Raw genomic sequence first — 23,692 nt, forward strand, 5'->3', positions numbered from 1 at the left:
TCCACATTTGCAATGATGCAGTAGACTTGAGGAACATTTTCTTGTAGTCCCAAATTCACCTCTATTTCAAAGTGTACTTGTCCTTTTTCTTTATCTGTGGCCACCCTTGACTCACCATGTCAAAATGTGTGCGATTGATGCGTGCTAGGCTGAGTGGGAGAAGGTGGGCCTCAGTGGTGAAGACGAAATGGTCCAGGTCTAGAGGCAGGTCCTCTGGCGACGCGAACAACAGGTACAGGTATTTGAGCGTCTCTGCTAGCACAAACGAGTCCATCCTGTGCATAAGCAGCCATAAAAGAATGTCAGATGGGAAGTAATCAGGAACCTAAAATGGAGAGTGGACTAAAGCACATTCACCTAGAGTAATGTTGCTATAAACAATAAATTTTCAAACTTTCTGGTCTTGGAGAAACCCACCAACCTTCCCAGAGAGAACTGTAGAACCCTCTCTTTCCTTCTCCATCGACATGTTTATCCACAAACTCCCTATGACTGCCACAATTAATTAATGTAATCATTACATATGGTATATTACATAAAAACGAAAACAAACCAGATCACAAACTACTCGATCATAATGAGGTAATCAGAATGTGGCTCTGTGCCACTTAAAGTCAGAGCCTACATTCTGTTACACTTGCAAATGGAAGCTGTAGGCTGATTCTAGGTAATATCAGTCAGGCATGTCCAGACAACATTGGTAATTTTCATGAAAAATATATACGAGGGGCCTCACAATACTTGAACCAAACTTTATTGTAATAAATATTAGATGAATGAGATGAATGAAATGGCGTTCATAGTGGTCTTGAGTTACCGAGACAATTTTTTGAAATGTGATTAGTTGGCTAATTAGTTCTGGTAAATCATGCAAAATGAAAAAAAAAATGTTTTAGGGCATAAGTCATATGTGAAAAGTTCTAGAGCATGCTCAGAAACACCAAACAAAATTGCTTTCATGTGGTTATCTTTTATGTGGTTCTTTCTGGGCCATGAAAAAGCCAACAAAATATGGGAGAGAAAGAAATGAACAAAAGGGGGAAAAAGTCATTGCAGATTCCATGTACTGCGGGAATCGATGTAAGTGAAGCTTTCCGTGCTGGATGCTTTGATTGACTATAATTAGCGGTGATATTGCCGACTAAAGCTTAATTTTTTCAACGTTTAGGCTAACACAAGAGTGGTAAGTTGAGGTTAAACTTTACCTTGCGTGCACCACTGGTGCTCGTCTGCGCAGTCCACAGAACACACAGGGAGAGGTGTTTGCTTGAGGCGTTGTTGTACGCCATATTTTATAACCTCTGAGAGGGTTGAGCATTGTCATTTCCTCCCATGGCACATCACATTGGGGTAGAAGTATTAAATTTGAATTGGATTATGGGATTATGGATTATGAATGACTACATGTCTGCTACAGTTTCTCTATTGCCTTCACTCTCCCCATAGGCACTATCTCCTCCTTGCTATGTACTCTAACTAACTCCAGTGATGTGAAATCTACAAATCAAGTAAACACACAAGAAGAAAGGCTCTTCCGTTGTCCACCTCAGATTGCCTTCCATGAGACACGCCCACTGAATAGAAGCTTCATGGAAGGGCAAACCCTCTAATTTTCTCAGAACACACAGCTGGTTCTCGCCATGTTGCTGCTTTCATTCACAGGCCGACCGACCAATCAACAGCTTTTACCCTGATGACATCACATGCACAACGCTGCTGCAATCACAACATGCACCGAAGAGACTCAAAAGCCCATAGAGGAGTACAAGATTGTTTTTTGAATTGGTGGCTTCCCCATGGCGAGCCGTCATGCTATGTTCAGAAAAGATTATTATCCCAGTACAAGAGAACCTCGTTGACATAATACAGTTTCATACGATTTTCCGGTGCCAACATTCGTGATCGAGAACGAAAAAAATGACCCAATACAGTTACGCTTCTTTATTACTGGTTACTACATTCCCAGAAAACACAATCTTTCAGCACCAACATTTAGTATATTGCTAAACTGCAATCATAGATACGTTTTCAGCTTCTAGATCCCATGTAAACAACAAAAGGTGCGAGGCACAGATGCGATTGAGAGTGGCAGGCCCCTGCAACAGCAGTTTTTCTGCAGTACTCGCCTGCCCGTGTCACATAGAAATGCGGCCACACACTCTGTTTCCTATTCCGGTACCAGCAAAATCCTCATGTCATCACACATTACAATTCACAGCTATTGCCACCAACCCATTGTGATAAGCATGTTCATCTCTGTTTTACAGTGTGTGTGGCATAGGAAGTGTACTGCATGCTTTTAATAGGCAATAACCCAAATGCGCACCGCCATTTTCTGCTGCAGGCAGCATGAAGTAAGCGTCATGTTTTGCTCTGGCGGCATTGTGGAATCGTATTTCTGCATTGTCTACCAGCTTGATTTCGTTTGGATTTCTTATCACTGTTTTAAAACGACAATGTGCATATTGGATCGCTCGGGCTGACAAGTCTGTGTCTCGTGCTTCAGCAATTTGATTCTCACCAAGTGAACATGTGGAAACTTCCCGCCAAAATGCTTTGCCCCAAGAAGCTGCTGACCCAGGCTGCATTCTAGGAAAACGAACATAAGCTTGCTGAAGCCATAAAAACGACAACATGCAATTTGGGTTGCTCAGGTGCCACCAGATCGGCGCACACCGGCATCTCACGCTGCAACAATTTGGGCAGTAATAATAATAATAATATTTGGGGTTTTACGTGCCAAAACCACTTTCTGATTATGAGGCACGCCGTAGTGGAGGACTCCGGAAATTTTGACCACCTGGGGTTCTTTAACGTGCACCTAAATCTAAGCACACGGGTGTTTTCGCATTTCGCCCCCATCGAAATGCGGCCGCCGTGGCCGGGATTCGATCCCGCGACCTCGTGCTCAGCAGCCCAACACCATAGCCACTGAGCAACCACGGCGGGTAATTTGGGCAGTGCTTCACATATATATTATGTAGTGCCAACTACAGTTCAGTTGCCAAATCTTTTAGTGACATTGGATTGTACGTTTTCCCAGTTAGTATGTTCTTTCTTGCGTTTTTCTCCTAAAATGTATGAACGAGATGATGCACATGTCTACTTCAAACGAGCTAAAATGTCACAAGTGGTTTGGGGCCCTCAAATGCTTATAAGCTGCGTACGGGACAAGTGTGATTGAAGCACGGCACAGAAAGGTGATCAACTGACATCATGCTCCTGCCATTATCACACACCTGTCCTCATGTGTTCCAGTGCGAACATCCTTGACAGCTGCAAATCCACAAAGCACTCTTGCATGCTTCTGCAATGACTCCACCACTCTACGGCCAGCTTCAAGGTAGTAGGGGTCCCCTGTTGCCTGCACATTAAAGGCGAAAAAAGGAAAAAAATCAACAATGTGGAGCTATTAATACAGTCGAACCCAGATAAAACGATACTGGTTTTAACAATATATCGGTTATAACATTGAGAAGCTGCTGCACTGCCAACTTCCGTATGTTTTTTATGGTAAAGTAACCCACTTACTACAATGCCCCCATGCTTCATTATCGGTTATAACGATGAAGTCTGGCTACTGGGTGTCCGTGCCGAAAAGTAACGGAATGCGAAATCCTTGAAAAGAGAAAAAAGGAAAAGAAAAATTCGAGCTGCCGCACGCCACCATGCGCCGTTTTCTAGTTTTCTCTGCAATCGCCAGCCTCGCGTGCCCATCGCCCTTCCACCCCTCCGAATATGAATGGGCTGTGCCCCTAAATCTATGCCATGCCACCCTCTGAAACACGATAGACTGTGCCAACTTCACTGACAGCGCTGGGCCCTGCTCCGAGATTGCTTGCTGGCCCCTCATTCTGCGCAATTCTGCCAATGGATTAAGCCACTTGTGCTTGTCTTTGTTGGTTGCGTCGAAGTCGTTCCTGGCCACATGGTTGCTTAGCCTGGTTTGACTCGTCACTGAAATGTAAGATGGCTGATCTGCTTGCTGATCACAGGCAATCCACCATGTTGCCAGTGAAAAGAAAGTGCACTGCAATAAATTTGGAAACGAAGTGCTTCTAACCATTGCGGCGATCGTGGCAAACTTGCTTAGATCGGATAGCAATGGTGACAGTGACAACGACAACGATGGCGCAGTAGGGCAGGCTGCCTCAACGTTGTCCTTGCAGGAGGCCCTGCGGATGATTCAGTCCCCCCGGGGCTTCGTTTTCGCGACGGACCTTCCGCTGCACTACGTGGAGCACGTGGATGCCTTGGAGAAGGATGTCGACAAGCTTCACATAAAGCAAGCAAAGTTGACAGACATGTGGTTTTCTCATGCACGCCAGTGAGAAGTACGTGGCGAGATTTTTGCAGCGATCTCGCCCCGGCGTTTCTTCTGGATTTCTCAAGCTGAGAAGCTGTGCGGCAACCTTCTCGCATTTTTTAAATGCTGTGTCTAAAAGCACGTTGGATGTACGTGAATCCCAGAAGCTAAAGGTACGTTGGATATCCAGAATGAAGACTTGCTCGTGCCTGTGGCACTCATGCTGAGCCAGTCATGCCAGATTATACCTCTCTCGCACCTTGCGGTGCTCTACCTTCCACATGACATCACTGATTTTCCCAGGGGAGTAGTAGGGGCCACAGTAGAGACTGGGGCTGTTCTCCTGGAGCAGTATTTTCGCTCGTGCCAGGCTTTTCGTATGCTGCTCTCCGTGGCCTTTCAAAAGCATTTTTTAACCCTTTGAAGGTCAATGATGTAAATATACGGCACCGCGAACAAGTCCAAAAATGGTCGATGCTGTATATTTACGGCGCCGTCTGTATGTTTAAAAAGTGCACCAATTTCCTAACTTTTTTTTTTCTATCGTGTGCTATCACTATGTGGGAATACAGGGAATTTTTTTTGCGTGCCTCCACCTCTCGGTTTTCGTTGCATGGTTTGTTTGAGAGCTAGCTTGCTACCGCGCGTCTATATACTACCGCTCGCGCATTGGCACGCGCACGGTCGGGCGGTGGTTTAAGTTTTGTTCCACGGGCAGTTTCGGCTTCTTGCACTTGCAAAACTGATTGCTATCTCATTACTAATCGCTCAAAGGGCGACCGCTTGTTTCTCGCTCGTTTAGTGCTCACAGGGGTGTGCATAAAAAGGATGCCGCCGTGCATGCGTTTCTGCTGCTTTTTTTTTTTTTGACACTCGCGAAAGCTAATTGCCTCTGGTTGGCAATAAGATGAAGATTAGCGGAAGTTTGTCACACGTTTTGCTTTTTTGACGGGCACACAACCACACAGTTTTCGTGAGTGCGCACACCTACGCAGTTCGATTATGCTATATACGTAAATATTAGTGTAAGAGCAGGAACAAGTGAGAGTTGCGAAAAAAAAAAAAAAAAAAGCCTTGAACTATGTGTATAATAATGCATCAAATATTTAATTCTTATAAGTTTATTTCCTTTTTTATAGTTGTTATTCATGAATGAAGAGTACATATATACCAATGCAAAATGTATGTTTCTCACTTTACTTACAGTAAAAATTACGGTAAATGTTTTTTGAAATAAGTCCCTAAGAAGAATTGGAATCTGCAATAAAAAAAAATCGAGCCTGGGAAGCTGTATATGGTGAATAAAATCGACCCTCAAAGGGTTAATGCTCCCTTTTGATTTAAAACATTCTTGTGCAAAAACATGTGCAAAAATCGGTAGGCGAGAGCCACAGAGCTCACGAAACGGAAGCTCAGACATATCTTTAGCTTCTCGGATTCGGGTATGTCTGACGTACCTTTAGACACTGATTTTTTTAAAAGGCCTCTTTTGAGGTCACCAAAGCGATGCCTCGGGAGAGCTCGCATGTGACTTGCTGCCCATAATCCCGCTTTGCAGTTATAGCTGTGCCATTCTTGGATGCTGACAGCTGCAGCTTTTTACACGCGATTGGAGTCCACAGGAAGCAGAGTTAAACAGTTAAACGAATCAACACAATCAGCAGACGAATGGAGAAGGTGGTGGGGAGGGGCACCGGCCTCCCCGCCATTAGAGTTTTCTCACAATAGTTTTGCCATCCACTATTTTGATTTTTTTCATGCAACCCAGTTATAACAATTATAATTGGTATGTCGTTGCACGGACGTACCAGCTGACGATGCCTCATCTAAACTCTGCAATAGATGAGGAATAAACTTTGCCCATCACTCCACCTTGCCATATTCTTTTTAGTCAAATAAGTGTATGTATGTTTCAAATGCATGCTTGAAATTGAGCGTCATTACTGAGAGTTGTGTAGAGATCGAATTATAGGCAAATGCCTATTTGTTCCTGCATGACAGGGCCTTACTATATTTTGGTGTATGAGCATAAACTATCGGTTAAAGAAAGGTTTAGCACTTACTTTGTAGTGCCTATAAATTTCAGTCTCTTGCGCCTATGTATGCCTATTCTTGCACATGAAAATGCTTTTTTTAGGGAGCTCTTTTTGTTTCAAAGCACATCCAGTTGCTTCTTTCCACAAGACCTGGCAGCATTGGCAGATTCTGTTGCTAATTGCAAGACCCCAAGCAGTGTGGCCTCACAAATAAATGCCAGTGTTTTTAACGTTAGCTGAGCTTTTGAGGGCCTCTTACCATCTGCCAGACACTCATTAGTAATGTCAGAGAAGATGTCCCAAAAAGTCCCCTTCTTCAGCAATGGATGCGCAACTTCATGTGACATTGCAGGTGGGGATTTGAGAGAGAAAGGTAGACTGTAGCTTGGAAAGACTTGACTGTAGATTGCAGTGCATGTGTGTTAGGTGGAGGCACGCAAAGTTTGCAGAAAATACTGTCGTCTGTAGATACGCGGTCCCCTTTTTCGTCGTCTCCTCTCCTTTTCTCGTTGCACAGACATACCAGCTGATGACAACTCATCTAAACTGTGCAATAGATGAGGAATAAACTCTGCCCCTCACTCCACCCTCCCATATTTTTTTTAATCAAATTAGTAGGCCAAACTACAGCAGAAAAAAAAAAAAGTCGCAGTTTGGCCTGAAAGGCAAAGCACCGATTGCGGTAGCAATAGCAAATTCGTAGATAGCTATACGAAGTAAGCATATAAGTTTTATTGGCCATATAAACTTGTAAACATTCGCTTACTAATTAAATTAACGGAGACACATACTCCTGTACTAAAACCTGTGACTAAAAGGGAAACATCTTGTGAAGAGTAAAGTAACTACAATATACAAAAACTGCTTGACTCCTCAATTGCCATGAGAAATTTTGAAAAATTGATGAAGAGTGCAGAATTATTTTAAACCTACATTTCTTTTTGCCATTTTTCTTTAAATATGATACCAGGAACGCTATAGCGCTGTTACTGTTCTTGTTCAAAATATTAACAAAAGACATTGCGTGTTACTAGTGTGTCAGAATTACAAGATAGTGCAACCTGTATTTGCATATATACAAAAAAGAAAGAAACTGAGAGTTGCAGAAAGGTACTTTGACCGCATAGCATACAGGTGAGCCAATAAATGCCAACCTTGGAGACTCAGGAGGCAGAACCCAGTTCCAACCCCCAATCCAAGCGCTGGCCATATGGTCTGATTTGCCATCTGTGCTAATAATGCTTGACTGATGATTGATCAGTTAAAATCTTCATCACTTTGATCATCCAGCAACTGAAAATCATCACTAGAGTGATCGTTACTGCCAAAAAAACTTGCACCTTGTTTTATGGCCACACACAGCCCACGACATCAACACCATTGTTAAAATGCATTTTTCATGAACAAAACTTCAGCCAGGCTGTTGTTGGCTGCCTATTAAATAAAAAAATAAAAAGAGAGAGAGAGAGAGAGAGAGAGAGAGAGAGAGAGAGAGAGAGAGAGAGAGAGAGAGAGAGAGAGAGACTAAATGATTTTAAAAAGGCCCTTTTTACCATATTTATGCAGTGGAAAAGTGGTTTTTTTACTTTAATTATATTGAACAGTTCGAAAAATTTGTGAAAAGTTCATAATGAATTAACTTGTTACTGGCACCAGAGGATGCACATTGTCATGACATGTTGATTCATCATTGATGGTTATAGAGTTAAGGAAGAGTTCCTGGGAACAGTACATAAGTCGTGACACAGCAACTGCACCAAAACACAAGGTTAATGAATCCCAAGTGTGTGGCAGCAGCTGTCAAGAAAGACTGTGCAAAGGTGCAGTCTGTCTGATACAAAAAACATTGTTTTTCTTTCTGCTCAAAATAATTTCGGTAGTGCTTACAGATGAACACTCAAGAATCACGGAGTGCATGAAGCCGTTTGTGAACACACATTCAACATTATTCAACACTTCTTTTCTTACTGGAACATTTGTTGACTGTAATCCATTCGGCACGAACATCAGCTTCTTTCATTAACTATTAGTAGCTTTCCCAGCACATTCATATTGTTTTTTTCATGCTTTCTCCCCTTGATGCACCATTGTAAACAGGAAAGTAGGCTATTAAATACAGTTAAATCTCAATATAACGAAATGCTCAATGTAACGAATTATTTAACCTTTCATAACTTCATATTCTTAGAACACCATGTATTTTTAACCTTAATAAAATGAAGTGCACTTATTTGTGATTTCAATACCACAAAATTTCACAGCTGCCGTGAATGATGACTAGCTGAGGCAATAAAAGGAAAATATTGTGGGTGCCAGTGGTCAAATAGTTTAAATACATGAGGTTTGTGAATGCACCTTTCAAATCACGCCCTGCGCATAGCAAGAAGCAGCCAGCGAAGCAGTTTGCCAAATACAGTAAATGACCAATTTTTCGAATGCCTGTATTTTCAGACATGCCCGATAATTCGGACGCCTTTGCAGCGCCAGCACAAACCCCATAGAGCCAGTGTATAAGGACGTCTGAAATTTTGAACACTGAAACCTTTCGAAGTTAGATTTTCTGGACCTTTTGCCATGAATGCAGGTTCAAAAATGGCCTTAATCGAAGCCAAAACTGACGCAATTTTGATTATTTTGCAGCGTTGAACCAGTGTTCTTACACACTGATTCGCTGGCTACCATGGCCACTGCAGCAACGCCTAGGCCTAGCTGCTTTGACGTTTGGTACCAAGCTTCGTGCTGTTCAGTGCCACGTTTTTCATTGAGCGATTTTGTCGCTGTCAGCAATGGCACCAACTCTGCCTATGCCAACATAGCCATCATGGCCTCAGAGATCTGGTAGCACACATTACGCAATCTCTGAGGCCATGATCTGGCAAGTGCAGTGTCACACTCTTGTGACAAAGCATTTTTTCCCCCAGTATGTGCTAAAGAGCTTAACACATAGCTGGGAAAGTGTGTGCAAAATGACTGTGTGCTCTCATTTCGCATTAGCTCAATGTAGAAGACAGGCCTCTCGCAGGCCCCGACCTACTCACGTCATCTACCAGCTGAGAACCAGAAACAATAGCGACTTGCGGAGACCCTCTCTCCATGGCACCACTGCACAGTTCATACACCTCTCATATTCTTCCACCAAAGCTTAGCCAGTGTGCGAGCTGACGGTGCACTTGCACAAGCGAACATAAAGTTTGTTTGACTCTCGGAAATTATGTGATTGCTGTAGAGATAAGTGTGAAAGGAAATGTGCTACTTGCCACTCAATGCGAGAAAGCTGCGCGTAGCTACCTAGTACACTGTAGCACAGTAAAGGAATGAGACAGCGCAAACTCCACAGTCAGTTTGGGGATAGCCTCAGAGTTTGGCTTGTTGTAAGCACCAAAATTGAAAGTTATGGTGTCCATATGAACGTCCCAAATCAAACTTAAACTGCGTGCCATGGTGACATTCAGTAGGCGGAGTGTTGTGGCCACTGAACAAGGAGCTGGAGCATCGCGTAGGGAATTATTGATGATGTTTGGTTGCCAATAACTCTGCTTTTGCTGAAGGCATTGAAGTATTTTCTTGCGGCAAAGTATTCCTGAAATACTAGCCTGTTTTAACTTCAAATGCATTTCTTGACTTCGATAAAAAGTGGTCTAAGGCCCCTTTAAGAAATTTTTTTTGTTAAAGTCATGGAAGGTTGCAGCACTTCCGAAGTGACAGTAGGCTGCGCTTTGTTCCAAAAAGGCGAGTTTTATCAAAAGTTTGGTACATGTACGACGATGACCCTCAGAGGGTTAATTTATAGCAAGAAATGCGCTTTCTCACCTTGAAGAGGAAGTAGGTGCTTTCAACAAATTCTGGTCTCAGTGGATGTTGACCCCAATGCACTTGGAAGTCAGTTGTGAATGCCTGAAAGTATCCAAAGGGGAAGAAGAAAAAAGAAAGAAAGAAAATAAAAGTGAAGCCTGCGACGCTATGTTCAGATATACAACTGATAGCACAAGACAAAAGCTGCTAAGCCTAAGTTTCATGCTTCATTTGGATACAGTAGTAGAGGAATCTTGCTGTTTTTGTATACAGTGTAGAGTGCTTATAATGCAAGTTGCTGGAGTTGCGAATATTTGCATTACAAGCGGTACTATACTATAACCAAAACAGCATTTTTCAAAGCCTGCCCACAATGAAGATGTGTAGACCAGGCAGCTGCACATACCTTACAACTGAAGCATGCAACTGGGACATTTGTATCTCTTTAAATGTTGAAAATTAAATGCCAGGGGTTTGGCCTTGACAGATGGTTTTCCCAAAAAGCACATATAGTAATAGAAAAAAAAGCAAGAGAGGAAAGTATTTACTTTCCACATGCAGAATAAAAAGACGAAGAGTGACAATGCGCACTCATTCAGTGCGGAGTCTGGTGTGGAATGCCCACTGCTGACAAGGGGCTGAAGCAGAGGTTTCTCCGTCGTCTAGGCAACACTCACGAGTCCGCAGAGCCCGTATCTGCAGAGCCCCTCACATCATGTGATTTATACAATGCACTGCTGGCATGGCAGGTGTGCTCTTCTTTTCCTACTCCCTGTTTATTCGCTGTGCGTGTCCTCCTCCTCCACATGTCTCTGTTGCTCTCCCCTATGTCACTCCATACAAGCAGCTTCACTTGTCTGCAGGATTATTTGGTACCCACATTATAACTGGTACAGTGAAACCTCGTTAAACTGTAGTTGGCTGGAGCTCGGAAAAAGTACATAGTAAATTGTAGTACTGCTTAACCGAAATGGCATGAGATCGCCCACTTACCTGTCAAAAACGGAACTCTGAGAGAGTGCAATGAAAGGGGAAAAAACATGCAGTATTTATTTAATTCGCGCGACAAACACGTTATTTTCATTTCATGCCGCGGCGGCCTAGCAGCGATCTCAAACTTGCTGAAGCTGTGAGCCAGCCTTTCAGCCAGCCCCGTCTTCTCGGCAAACACTCGCATGGCAGATTCTTCGTTGGCATTGCATATTCTCCGTGCACAGGCGCGGTAGCGTTGCAGAAGTCACGGGGCACCTTTTCATTGCGGGGTGCTGTTCTCGTCGCGACGATTGCATTCATGAGGCTGATGTAACGCGCAGCTTCTGCCACTGTCGGGCCTGAATCGCCCCTGCTGCCGCTTTCCGTGTCGTCCTTATCACTGTCGCTAGGCGACACTTCGGCAACAACTGAGGCAACGATGGTGAAAAGTAGAACCTTGTAGCCGACATCTCTTCGCAGTCACAGCAGCGCTGCCGAGCAACTTCACATTCCAAATGCCACACACCGTAGTCAACAGTAGACGCACGTCGCGTGCCAGCACAGACTTTTCGTGTCACGTGAACGATGTCTAGTTTTTCTTCTATGCTGAGCACCCGGCCTCTTTTTTATCCGAGTGTCGGCATGACGCGAGTTCTCGCTTGCACGACGCTACAGCGCTCTCTGGCATGGCGCCGAAATGATGTTGATGTGGCTTCATGCGCAAAAGCAAAGGGCGCTTGGAGGTCGTTGTGCTGATCTCTGAGGCTTGTTGTTCTGCCAGGCTGCCTGATGGAGACGACACACCGCCGTGTTTGCGCGACGAAAAGTGGAAACACTATGTTTTAATCGATACGTACGAAATAAGCTGGTACGGTTTATGCGGATACAAAACACATTACGTTCAGTGACCGCTGAGTCGGGGATTTGACTTTACTGCTTTTGAAACGAAACTACTGTTTAAGCGGCTACGGTTTAATGAGGTTTTACTGTATTTCGTCTTGTGTGGCTGCACAGTCAGCAGCACATGTACAGTAGGTTTGTTTTATAGGAGGGTAAGCGGGAAAAAGAAAAGACAGCATTATATCTTGTCCTGCACTATGCATAAGCAGTTACACTATAAGCTGTCCGAGCTGTAGATAAAAAATAATGTATGCACTTATATGTAACAAAACAAATGCCTGCAAACACTGAAATCATGTTGAGTTATTGCTCAAACATGCCAATAGCAAACCTAGGTATTCTTTTGTAGTTGGTCACTTGTTGGCAAGAACATTTTGAAGTGCAATTACTCCAAATATTCCTATGTCAACCCACTCTGCTGCTGATGCCCCATGCTCTGCTCGCCCATGCCCCTACCTCTTTATAGTTGCACATATGCATCCTCTCCTCGTTGGTGCTTCAAACTAAATAAATTGACCAAAATGCCAATTTCTTACATGACATGTTAAAATGTAACATATTTATCTTCTTACTTTGAGTGATTGACTACAATTCACAAATTATATTGGACGCTTTTCATAAACGCAGAGCTAGCTTTCCTGTGAGACAGTTTGCCAAGCTAAGGGCGTCATACTCATTTTTGCAATTGAAGCTTACAAGCACAGTTTGCTTGTCTTATGAGATGTAAAATGTAGAAATTGTTCTTATGGTGAATCGATGCGCAAGAGACAAGCCATCAGCACATCCATCAGCACTTCGTCTTCATTTGAATCATGACCAGTGCCACCATTAGTTGGACAAATGTGCAACATAGAAAAGTGCACTTGCGAATTAGGAAAAGCAGGGGTGGAAGCGGCCAAGGAAGTTTTGGAGCAGCTCTTGGAGCAGCAAAATTTGGCACTTTGGAGCAGGTTTGGGGCATGAATTTTCCATATTGGAGCAGCTCAGTAAAGGTCAATATGAGTGAAATATAGGCATATGAAGAAGAAAAGGTGTTCTTTATTTGACTTTGCAGAAAACAATTATATTACGGCAGATCCGTTCTGCGGAAGCCCGCCAAGGTGAGCAAAATTCACGAGGGAAAAACTGCCATCCACCCGACTGTAGCATGAAGCTACAAAGGAAACCCGTGTAGGTTTATCAGGAACCACCATTACATTACATACCAAATGTACCAACTAAATGTGGCCAAAAAAAAAAAAAAAAAAAAGAACCGAAGTTTTTCCGTGAACAGTGCCAGCTCTATGTTCATAGGCTTGTGTTAATGGTAGTAGAGTTTCAATTAAATTGACAACAAGCAACTAATATTTAATTTTAATGAACTAACATTTATTACCTTACTTATTCAATAAGGTGTCGATGCAAAGGTTGTGGAATATGTAAAGAAATTACCGATAACAGTATATCTGGTGACTTAGGTCTTTTGTGTGGCTCTTTTTTCCGGAAGAAAGAAAGCCTGTGAAATTAACAAAAAAATTTATGTGACAACGCATCCCCGCACCAATAATATAAGCGGTCTCAGACGTAAACATCGTTATCAGTGAATCGTGTATATTATGAACGTGCAAACCTGTGTCACGGTCTTGTAATGGTTTGGAAAGGCAACCGATAGAAAATCGTGCTACATTGCGCTTGATAGGAACTGTACATGCACGGCAAAAACTGCTGATGCGACGAAAAAAAAAGCAAGGCTGCTCCTTTCCAGTACACCTAATTCGCATAAAGTTCGCATAAAGATTGACACAGTCTTTGGTGCACAGAAGCACTGTCATGGTCACAGCGAGATTTTTCTTGTTTTTATTAAATTTCTTTTTTATTTCACGGACTTTCTTTCTCATTCAAAAACATCCACACGAATCCTAGGTTGCTTTAGATGCTGTTATCGGTCATTTCTCAACGTCATCCACAACTTTTTCATTGACATCTCATCAATTAGATAAATTTATAAATTTAGTTAATTAAATTATTCATGCAGAATGAACAAAAAATATTCACAGTGGCCACCTGAACAACACCCATCAAGGCAGTGAACGCCATTCACATATGCCCTCAGGTAATTTTTATTTCTTGGCGACCTTCAGTTAAGATAGTAGAATATCACACAATAAATGTGAAGTGATGTACTGGTAATTGCACATTTTCCAGTATTTTCTACGGCACTTGTTGAGAAAAAGCTCTAAGATATTTTTGAAAACAATAAAGAGATAAAAATGTTCACTGGCTTTCCAGTCTGCGACGTCAACCAATATGTTGAATTAGCTAGATTATTCGAGCTTATTCGCAGTTCCCCCACAGGCGCCATTAAAGCCAGTGTAAAACGGCAATCAATATTTCGTACGCTGAACAATGGTTAATTAGAAATTTTGGACTCTGCCTGTGCAAGCCGCGTCGTGAACATTGTTGTTGCAAACACAATTTTGGAGGTTTGCAGTTTCGCCAAACTTTAGTTACGACCATGATTTGGACGCTAAGGTTGACTAAATACAAAACTAGATCCTTGGCTTACTTTCTGTGGTGGCAAGAGCCTGATTTTATGTGGTGTGGCCGAGCAGAAAACAGTGACCCCGAGTGAAAAATTGAGTGACAATTGCCATTGCTATTGGATATTTGCGACCAAGAAGTTTCATGAAAGCAAGCAGGTCGTTTGTGGGTGTACCGCACTATCATCTCGGCGACTGGATGTGGTGCATGTGCAAAATATATTTAGAATGTCACACGCACGGCGTTCACCTATTAATCGATGTACCAATTGGGCACAAAATCGAGTGCTAAAATGTATAACGAAACTGATGAGCTACACGCTGAGCAGATTGTACAACCTTATTCATCCAGCGTGACTTTGCTTCTTGACTGCCCAATGAAATGAGTGCCTGTTCAAATCATCTTTAGTTGGTTCCCATATATGGAAATGCGTAACACTTTTATAAAACATTCGTAATGCATTGTAGAGCACAAAATGGTTTTCATTTTCTTGTAACCTAGTTACAATTATGACACAAAACACACCCACACTCCAAGGACGCCAACGCTGTAGTGGATTGCTTAGGCTTGGATTGCAGAGCTAAGAGCTAGCTCATGTGCGTGTCAGCCACACAGCCTATGGCTGTGTGGTTGACAATGAACACGCACATCCTGCTAAATTTTGCAACTTCATTCGAAATGAGTGTTTTAACACAATCTTGGTGAACTTCAAAGACATTTAATCCTATAATAAAATTCTACTCTATTCATCATGTTTTAGTACATTGATAACATTTACAAACTGTGATGTGTAATCTTGTCACATCACTGTGTGCACCTAGCAAATCTTCCTGCCAACCATACCATTTTCTCATTATGACTCACTCTATCCTCAGGGTGTTTACCAAGTTGACATTTCCAAATTCCCTGAGTTCTCCAGGTTTTCCCTGGGTGCTTTTGCAAAATTCCCTGAGTGACACAGAACTCTGCTTATGTCAAGACCTGCTGACACCATGTCGCCAGAAGCAGTCACTCTCTAGCAAGCATGTTAAATATAATGAATAGTCAGGAGTAGTTATCATTTTATTCAAAAAGAAAACAGAAGGGAGGGCTTAGTAAGATACACAGCGAATAACTACGGAAAAAATGGTAAAACCAATTGCAAATCGAGTCAAACATTCATAAAAAGGAGATGCATAAAGGAGCAAATATTTTCGAATATAAGCTATTTCTATCAACTTAAAGCAAGCTCATTGGTCTGAGGCCTGAACTTTGTCACAAGTGAGATTCTCTCTCAACAGCTGGTAAATCAACTTCAACTGTCCTGACATACTCTTAACCTGCGCATGACGACTCAGTATTGCGTTTCACTGCTTTAAAGAGTTTAGTTTGGTTTGGATGAGGGACATCTACATCTCGGCATCAGCCAACACTTTCTTTTTTGAGCTCCAGCTCCTTCAAAGAAGCGGCGGTATGCTTCCTTTCTCGTTCATTCCTCAATGCATAGGTCCTTTCTGTTCTCATCCTCCTTCCGCCACGCGTTCGCCCCATGGACCATTTGAAGCATCTTCTTGGTCAGTTATACAGTCAACATCCTATTTTTCGGACTTCCTAAGAGCTGTGAAAACATCAGAAAAATCGTGCAGTTCTAAAAAAAATGAATGCACGTCTTTTACTGCGCTTAAGGACTTAAATCTCCATACGCACATCTGACAAAGCTCTGAAGGCCCGCCAGTGCACTTATTAGGCATACTGGTGCTCGTACTGTGACAGGAGATGGCGGGCGCACGCGTGTGTAATTAAGGAATACATACTGTGTCCCGTGACAATTGCCCCTTCCCACGCATATGCTTCACCGCAATACTTTAGCATAAGCTTGACCTCATAACATTGTAGTATTGAGGCGAAGCTGACTTTTGTGAACCAGCCTTATGCAACTTGCCGTGCTTTCCAAGCTTATAAGCCAATCGCGAGGACCACAAAGGCGGAGCCTGTGCCATTGCTGACAGTGGCAAATTCTTTCAATGTAAAACACGGCACCGAATGGCAAGATACTTAATAGCGAATGTGGAAGCAGCTAGGCCTAGCGTTGCTGCGGTGGTGGCTACTGCTGCCAGCGGATCTGTGTGCATGGGCGCCGGTTCAAGGTGGCGAGATAATCAAAATGGCGGTGGTGGTGGCTTTGGTTAATGCCGTTTTGGACCTGCAGTCACGGCAAAAAGTCCAGAAAATTGGACGGCGAAGGGTTCTTGTGTCTGAAATTTCAGACGTTCATATACATTGACTCTATGGGGTATGTGGTGGTGCTGCGAAGCCATCTGAATTATCGGGTGTCTGGAAAATCGGTTGTTAACTATACACTAGCAACTCCTCCGGCCGGCATCAAAAACGATTCATTACGATTCGTCTCTGTTACTCGAGCCAGCATTATCGCGACTTTCGTTTCCTTTCAATAAAATTGCAGCTCATTTTCCTTTATAGAAGCACAAAATCCCCAAGTTTTCCCCAAGTATTTATAGACTATTCAACATCCCTGAGAATGCCCAGTTTTCCTGGTTGGTAGACACCCTGATCTTCCTACAGTGACATTCTTTAGTTTAACAGAGCACATAAAATAATCCCCCGTCCCCGCCTTCAACCCTAAGAAGAGAGAGAAAGAAAATACTAAGCTCATGCTGGCAATGATAAGCTCTCACCTCTGGAAGAAAATTGTGAAGCTGCATAACTTGGTAAAGCATTTCATGTGTTTCAATGGCTGGCTTGATGTCACCCTTGAGCACCTGTCCAGAATCAGAGACATGTAAGGACAAGAGTCAGACACAAGAAGATTGTTGTGGTATTCAACTGTAATGAAACAAATTTTTAGAACAATGGCCTCAAATGCAACCACAGCAAAATGGAATAAACCATTTCTAGGACTGAGAAAACTAGACATACTATTACAGGTTGCACACACATGCTCAAGCACAGAGGCCTTCTTATTAATTACATTACTAGAAAAATATCACTATCTCGTGCTCAGTGCATGCCTTTTAAGAACACGAAAGGAAGAGTTCAGCGTTATCCAACGTTACTAGAACCACCAAGCTTAGTTTCACAGCTCCATATGTTAGCTGACGCAGCCTGAAGGTGCAAGCAGCGATCACACTCGAAGTGCTGTAGCCGAGTCATGGTTCCAGTTACGCATGCCAGGATTACAAATGAAAAACCACTGAACTACATGTGAAACACAGAAATGCTTACGTATAAAACGACTGAGCCTTTGAATTTCTTTTTTTTTTTGCAATGAAATGTAGTTTCTACTGGTCAATTAGAGCATAAGAAACTTGTAGAACTAATGAAAAAAGATACATCATTCAAGAGCTTCGAAGCAGGAAAGTTAAAGCAATTCTGTAAACCATGGCTGATAAAGCATTTAAAAAAGCAGGCATCCTTATTTAGTTTACGTGAATTTTTTGTCTTGGCTACATGGGTTTTGCAAACATCCTATTCGCAAAATAATCGCATAATCTAGTCACACATAATACAGTCGATCCTGGGTATATCATACTCGAAGGGTATCGTGAAATAGTTTGATACATTGATAATTCAAAATATTAAATATGCCTATCTGAAGCTTACCCAAGAAGTCTGCAAGTTTCAGTTTCTCAAGATCGTGACAAGCAGGAGCCTACTAATTCGTTTCTACAAGGCTGTGTTGGAAGCACAAAATTTTACTTATTTAATTTTTTTTATACACAAATGTTGCCAGTCACATATGCTGCAGAATGGTCTTTGACATACAGTAAAACCTCAATAACTCAAAGCTGTAAAAACCAGATTCTTCGGCTTTCACCTCAAGCCTATGTGCTTCCACCCATGTGCCTATGTCACCATACCCATCACTCCCTGATGGCGACTATATAGTAGCTCCACTTACTGATGTGATCCTTGCCTGCAAAGTCGTATATACTACACCATTGTAGCTCTTGCCAACAACACAACATTCCTTCCTGTTCTCAACTTCTCTAATTCCACCAAAGTTCTTCCTCAAGGGATCTCAGTAGCAGAGCTTTCTCCTTTGGAGGAATGGACAATTTCTGCTTCTGCCCCTGAAGCTAAGCCTGCGGCCTTACATTCCACGAATACGCCAATTAGGGCATTCCTGGAAAAAATGAAATCTCCGGACCTATGACCTTCCCAAATCGAAGCACGTCACTTTATTCTAGTGTCCTACCTTGATATCTTCTGATGTTGGGAATTGTCCTCTGGGCTGAGCACATGTTGTAACCCATTGTTTGACACTGGCAATGCCAGCCCTCTTTGCTGACACCCTTACCCTGTTCTCCCCTTCTGAATGCCAGGTTATACAAAAGGAGGTAAAGAAAATGCATGCCAAAGAGCATTGCTCCAGGTCTTAGGCATCACCTGTCATGCTTGTTAAAAAGGACACTATCTGGTGATTTTGCATCGATTATTGCCATTTCAATCATATCACTAAGAAGGACGATCATGGCCTTCCACGAATTGATAATGCGCTCGACTGTCTCCACAGTACCAAGTATTTCTCATCGCTCCATTTCCGGTCTGGATACTGGCAAATTTCTGTCGACGACCACGACCATGAGAAGACTGTATTTATCACCCCTGACGGCCTCTATACCAGTTTAAGGTCATGTCTTTTGGGTTGTGTAATGCTCCTGACACTTTCAAGTGCAGAATGCAATCCTTTCTATGTAGTTTTATATGGTTGGCCTGCCTTTGCTATGTGGACGATCTGATGATGTTCTTGCCCACGTTCAAAAGTCACCTCCCTCGCCTGTCCGCTACTTTTGATGTTTTTCACTGGGCTGGCCTCCAGCTCGACTATTCTAAGTGACCCTTCAGGCATCGTCAGATAAAACTTCTCGGCCATCTTGTTGACGCTACCAGTGTACAATCAGGCCCCGACATAGTTTGTGCTGTCCGCGAGTTCCTGGTTCTATGTTCTTCTCAAGAGGTCTGCAGTTTTCTTGGGCTCTGCTCTTATTTCTGGTGCTTTGTCATCAACATTACGGACATCGCACGGCCACTCAGTGACCTCCTCAGAAAGAATGTTGCCTTTTCTTGGGGTGCAGAACAAGCATATGCCTTCACAGTGCTGATATCTGCCCTCATATCACCACCTGTGTTGGCTCATTTTAACCCAGCCGCCAGAACGGAGCTTCACACCTACACAAGTGGCCATGGCATCGGTGCTATCCTCGCTCAAATACAGAGTGGCACAAATCGTGTCATTGTGTACGCCAGCCGCCTTCTTTCTCCATCGGAACAGAATTATTCAATTAATGAATGGGAGTGCCTAGCTCTCGTTTGGACTATCGCGAAATTCCGGCTGTACCTATATGGTCATCCTTTGGCAATTGCTACAGATCACCATGCGTTCTGCTGGCTGCTATGAACCCTTAAAGATCCCACAGGAAGGCTCGGCCGTTGGGCATTACAACTACAGGAGTACAGATTCTTTGTAGTTTGCTTACCCTTCACCTCCCCCAAATGATGTTATGAGTGTTTAATTGGCAGTAGCTAGTTGGTTTTCGTAAAGCTACACAGCACAAAATATAGGCTTATGCCTGGCTCAAGCGTTCAGTCACGGCCACATCTAACGTGTGGAGGAAAGTAACGTAAAAGTAAGAGATTATATTTTAGTAATTGCTCAATTACATTTTAGGGAATTAGTCACTGCAATCAATTACATTTTTTCTCGTAACTTGTACAGTCTGCTTGAAACTTCTAAAGAAGAAGAATCTACTTTATTTCCAACACACAAGTTGGGGGCCCCCCAGGCAAAAAGCTATCACAGAGAGCTTGACAGAACAGAAACACATCCATTTAAGACCTTATTTTAACAGAGAAAGAATTTACAAGTATTGAATAGAACAAATTATATTTAGTTCAGAACAGAGATCTACTGATCATTTTGTGTTGATAAGGCTGAGATATGATCCCATGCAGCACTGCTAATAACTCATCTGATGTGGCGGGCCTAAACGCCCACAAGCTTTCGACCAACTGGCAATGCTCAATGCTCGACCAACAGCGGCTGCTCTGCCGAGACTGCAGCCACCCCCGCACTCTACTGCTACCATCTCCCACTCTCTGTGCCTTGGTTGAATGCTGTGCACTATCATGCCAAAATGAACAAAATGCCAGCAGCGTGCATGGCTACTAGTACGCACTACCTGGTGCAACTATGGCCACAATAAACTGCTGCATGAGTGCAAATGACTTCGTTTGAGTTAGATATCCTGCATTTATATTTTCGACAATCACTTGGCTTAGACGTTTCTTGAGCGTGCCAGTGTAGTGATGAAAGCCTCTGATTTCATTCAATGTTCATCACTGGGTGACAGAGTAAATAAATTGATTTTGCCATTAAGAAGTGTACACTCGCATCCAGCAATGACTATTGTGTGCAGTCATAGGACTGCAATGCCCCACTGGCATACTCACAAAATTCTGATAAGCGAAGTGACTGCCTTATCGATTTGGTGGAAGAATAAATTCAGAAATGCACTCTTTGTTCTTTTTAGCGGTCCATAACAGGCTGCTGCATTGGCACCGACTAACCTAGAAGTACCTACACCTCTAACCCCTCTGATAAGCAATGTTGGCTGTGGAGCACACATTGATTATAATGAAGTAACGGTTATCAATTATAATGCAACGATTTTGGCTTCCCTGGTTCTTTGTTGTATGCTAAGGCTTTAGTGTAGATCACGAGAATGCCACTTGGCCTACCTTTCAAGCAAAGTGGTTAAACTGAGTTTGCCCTCGAAATGTTGCTATTAGTAGTGTGAATGCAATACACCTGCTTATGCTAATTATTTATTCTCTTACAAACCAGTGCTACTGTTACCGCATGCCATGAGTAGCATGGCTTGGAAGTGCGAGTCAAAATAAGTATGCTCACCTGCAGCCCTGGCCAAAAGGCCAGCAAGGCATCCATGAAATTCCTTGAGTTAGTATTGGGCCGATGCATGTGCACATCAACAAGCATAGGGCCCTGGCTGATGTATTTCATCACAGCAGTGTAGTGCTACAATAAACAAAAGTATGGGGTGGGGTGTTTAGAGAAGTCAGTAAGAAAGCAGTGGGACATGGGAAAGCTTAAAGCAGAGCTTCATGAAAATATACATGTATCCTGTACATCACTCTATGAAGCAGTATGATCTTCATGAAAAGCAGTATGACAAAGTAATGTGGTCAACTTCTTCCCCATTGATCAGAAGTGCTAAAAATATGTATTTCAGTCAGATTCATGTAGGAATTCTGCTAGAACCTGAGTGAATGCAGCTAACACAGTAGAACTTCATTAAAGCATATATAACCAGGAGAATGGGAAGTACATATTAACTGGTAGTACAGCTCAAGCAAAAACCAGAGAATACACGTACTTACCTACAGAAGGCACAATGCGATGTAAATTAAGGAACAAAGTGCCCATAAAAGTGCCCGTTTTGTTATTTTTGCACTAAGTCTTAATGTCTTGGTGGCCTTACCTGAACCAAATATAAAGAAATTATGCAGATCCCAAACACTAATAATCGATGTTATCTGAAGCATTTTGCAAGTAGCTGGCTGTCTAGCGTCGTTTGAGTTTCCACAAAACGTTACCAGATGGACTACCTAACATGTTAGTGTAAGGCAAGCAATTGCACATGTTATGCGAGCGTGTGTCTGATAGAAACAGCAAGGCGATGGCAATAATATGACCGCAATGGTGATGGCATGCAAGTGATTTATTGTACACCAACGAAGAAATGTTAAAGCCTGCCTTATTACTGCTTGGGTAAATCCTGAAGTCAATAAGTCACAATGTCTCAAAGTGCTAGGTCCTACTAAAGAAGAGTGATGGAAACTCGCATGCTTTTGCTTTTATAAGCACCTGCTTACTACCTATGTGATGTGATACAGGCGAAGGAGAGTGGTAAGGTTAACAGCGGAGCATTTAGAGAGAATGCGTTCACTCATGCATTTTATTCCAGTGCCTGTAGCCTAATAAAAATTGGTGCACATTGCCTCGATTTTTGAAGCAAGTTGTTGTTAATGCTATGTGACGCATGTGCTAATCATCTAAAAGCACTAGATGCCGTTGGCACAAGAGAAGAATGCATGTAGCGTGGCCCAATGGGCAGAGCATCAGACTGTTGTATTTGGAGACCTTGGCTGAAAACCCACCATTGCACACAATATATTTTCTATCAAAGAGGCCCGGAATTAGGCATGACAAGAACCTACATACATGCTGCAATGCGCCTGGTATGGGGCGAAAGATGCTTCATATTAAAACAATAGCAAGTACATATCTCCCCCCCACACCATATCTCCTTGTATATAACCACGTTTTTTAACAGTATTAAACAGTTGGTAGTTTGCGCTACGTCCGTCCACGTCCTGTCCTTCACTTAATATTGTCTGTGTAAAAACTGAGCACAATATAACCATTAAGTAAAGCCAGCCACGATTTCGCAATGTATCTTCTGGGTGGTACGAATTAAGTAAAGCCAGCCACGATTTCGCATGCACTCTGCCCCCATGACTGATAGCGTCGCTCGCACTGGGATTATGCTATCAGGAAAAGCAAGCACCGGCAGCAGGGAGCAGATGCTTCATCCGCCTCTCACTTCAACGGGTCACTGATACTTGAGATTACGCAACCTTCAATACTAAATGCACGGTAAGACAGCTTACATGGTGCTACGCCATCTCGGCATGCCCACTCTTTGCACGCACGGTAGATTCTAAAGCAGGGTGCGCGCCTGCATATGCGCTCAGCCGCGCTTACAGCCATCCGCAGTCATGGCCGAGACACATGCCGGAAATTGAGATGCGCACCAACTTACCCTCTACTTTGCCCCTCCCTACGCCCCTTCACGTACGCTTGATAGCATTACCAGGAGCTCACTCCCCTCCCCCTCTTTCCCTTTGCTCCCGTGGGAAGGCGGTACTCGTGAAGCCACCATCTTTCATGTATCACCCTTGCACAGTTTCACTTGCACCTAAGGCACGCAGTGTGCAGGGCGCAATAGGATCTTATCGCATTTGGACTTTATATGGAACATGATGCGGCTCCACTTTGGTCGTCACTCTTGTCGCGCAGGGCACGATTTAAGAGGTGCATTTGCAAGCAGCCACTTGTAATTCAATCATTTGAACATCTGCGTCT

At 43.0% G+C, this 23,692-nt stretch overlaps 1 protein-coding gene across 1 annotated transcript in view; it reads right to left on the reverse strand.

Annotated features, from left to right (window-relative positions):
* The window catches only part of Edem2 (ER degradation enhancer, mannosidase alpha-like 2), a 94,682-nt gene that overhangs the window by 43,088 nt on the left and 27,902 nt on the right, over positions 1 to 23,692 (reverse strand). Inside the window, exons 10-14 of the mRNA XM_075691162.1 lie at positions 21,437 to 21,562; positions 17,202 to 17,285; positions 10,153 to 10,236; positions 3,240 to 3,364; positions 116 to 275 (exon numbers count right to left, since the gene is read on the reverse strand). Coding sequence (XP_075547277.1) covers positions 116 to 275; positions 3,240 to 3,364; positions 10,153 to 10,236; positions 17,202 to 17,285; positions 21,437 to 21,562 — 579 coding nt within the window. The remainder of the gene's footprint in view (positions 1 to 115; positions 276 to 3,239; positions 3,365 to 10,152; positions 10,237 to 17,201; positions 17,286 to 21,436; positions 21,563 to 23,692) is intronic.

Source organism: Dermacentor variabilis, chromosome 1, assembly GCF_050947875.1.
Source record: "Dermacentor variabilis isolate Ectoservices chromosome 1, ASM5094787v1, whole genome shotgun sequence".
Classification (NCBI taxonomy): Eukaryota; Metazoa; Arthropoda; class Arachnida; order Ixodida; family Ixodidae; genus Dermacentor; species Dermacentor variabilis.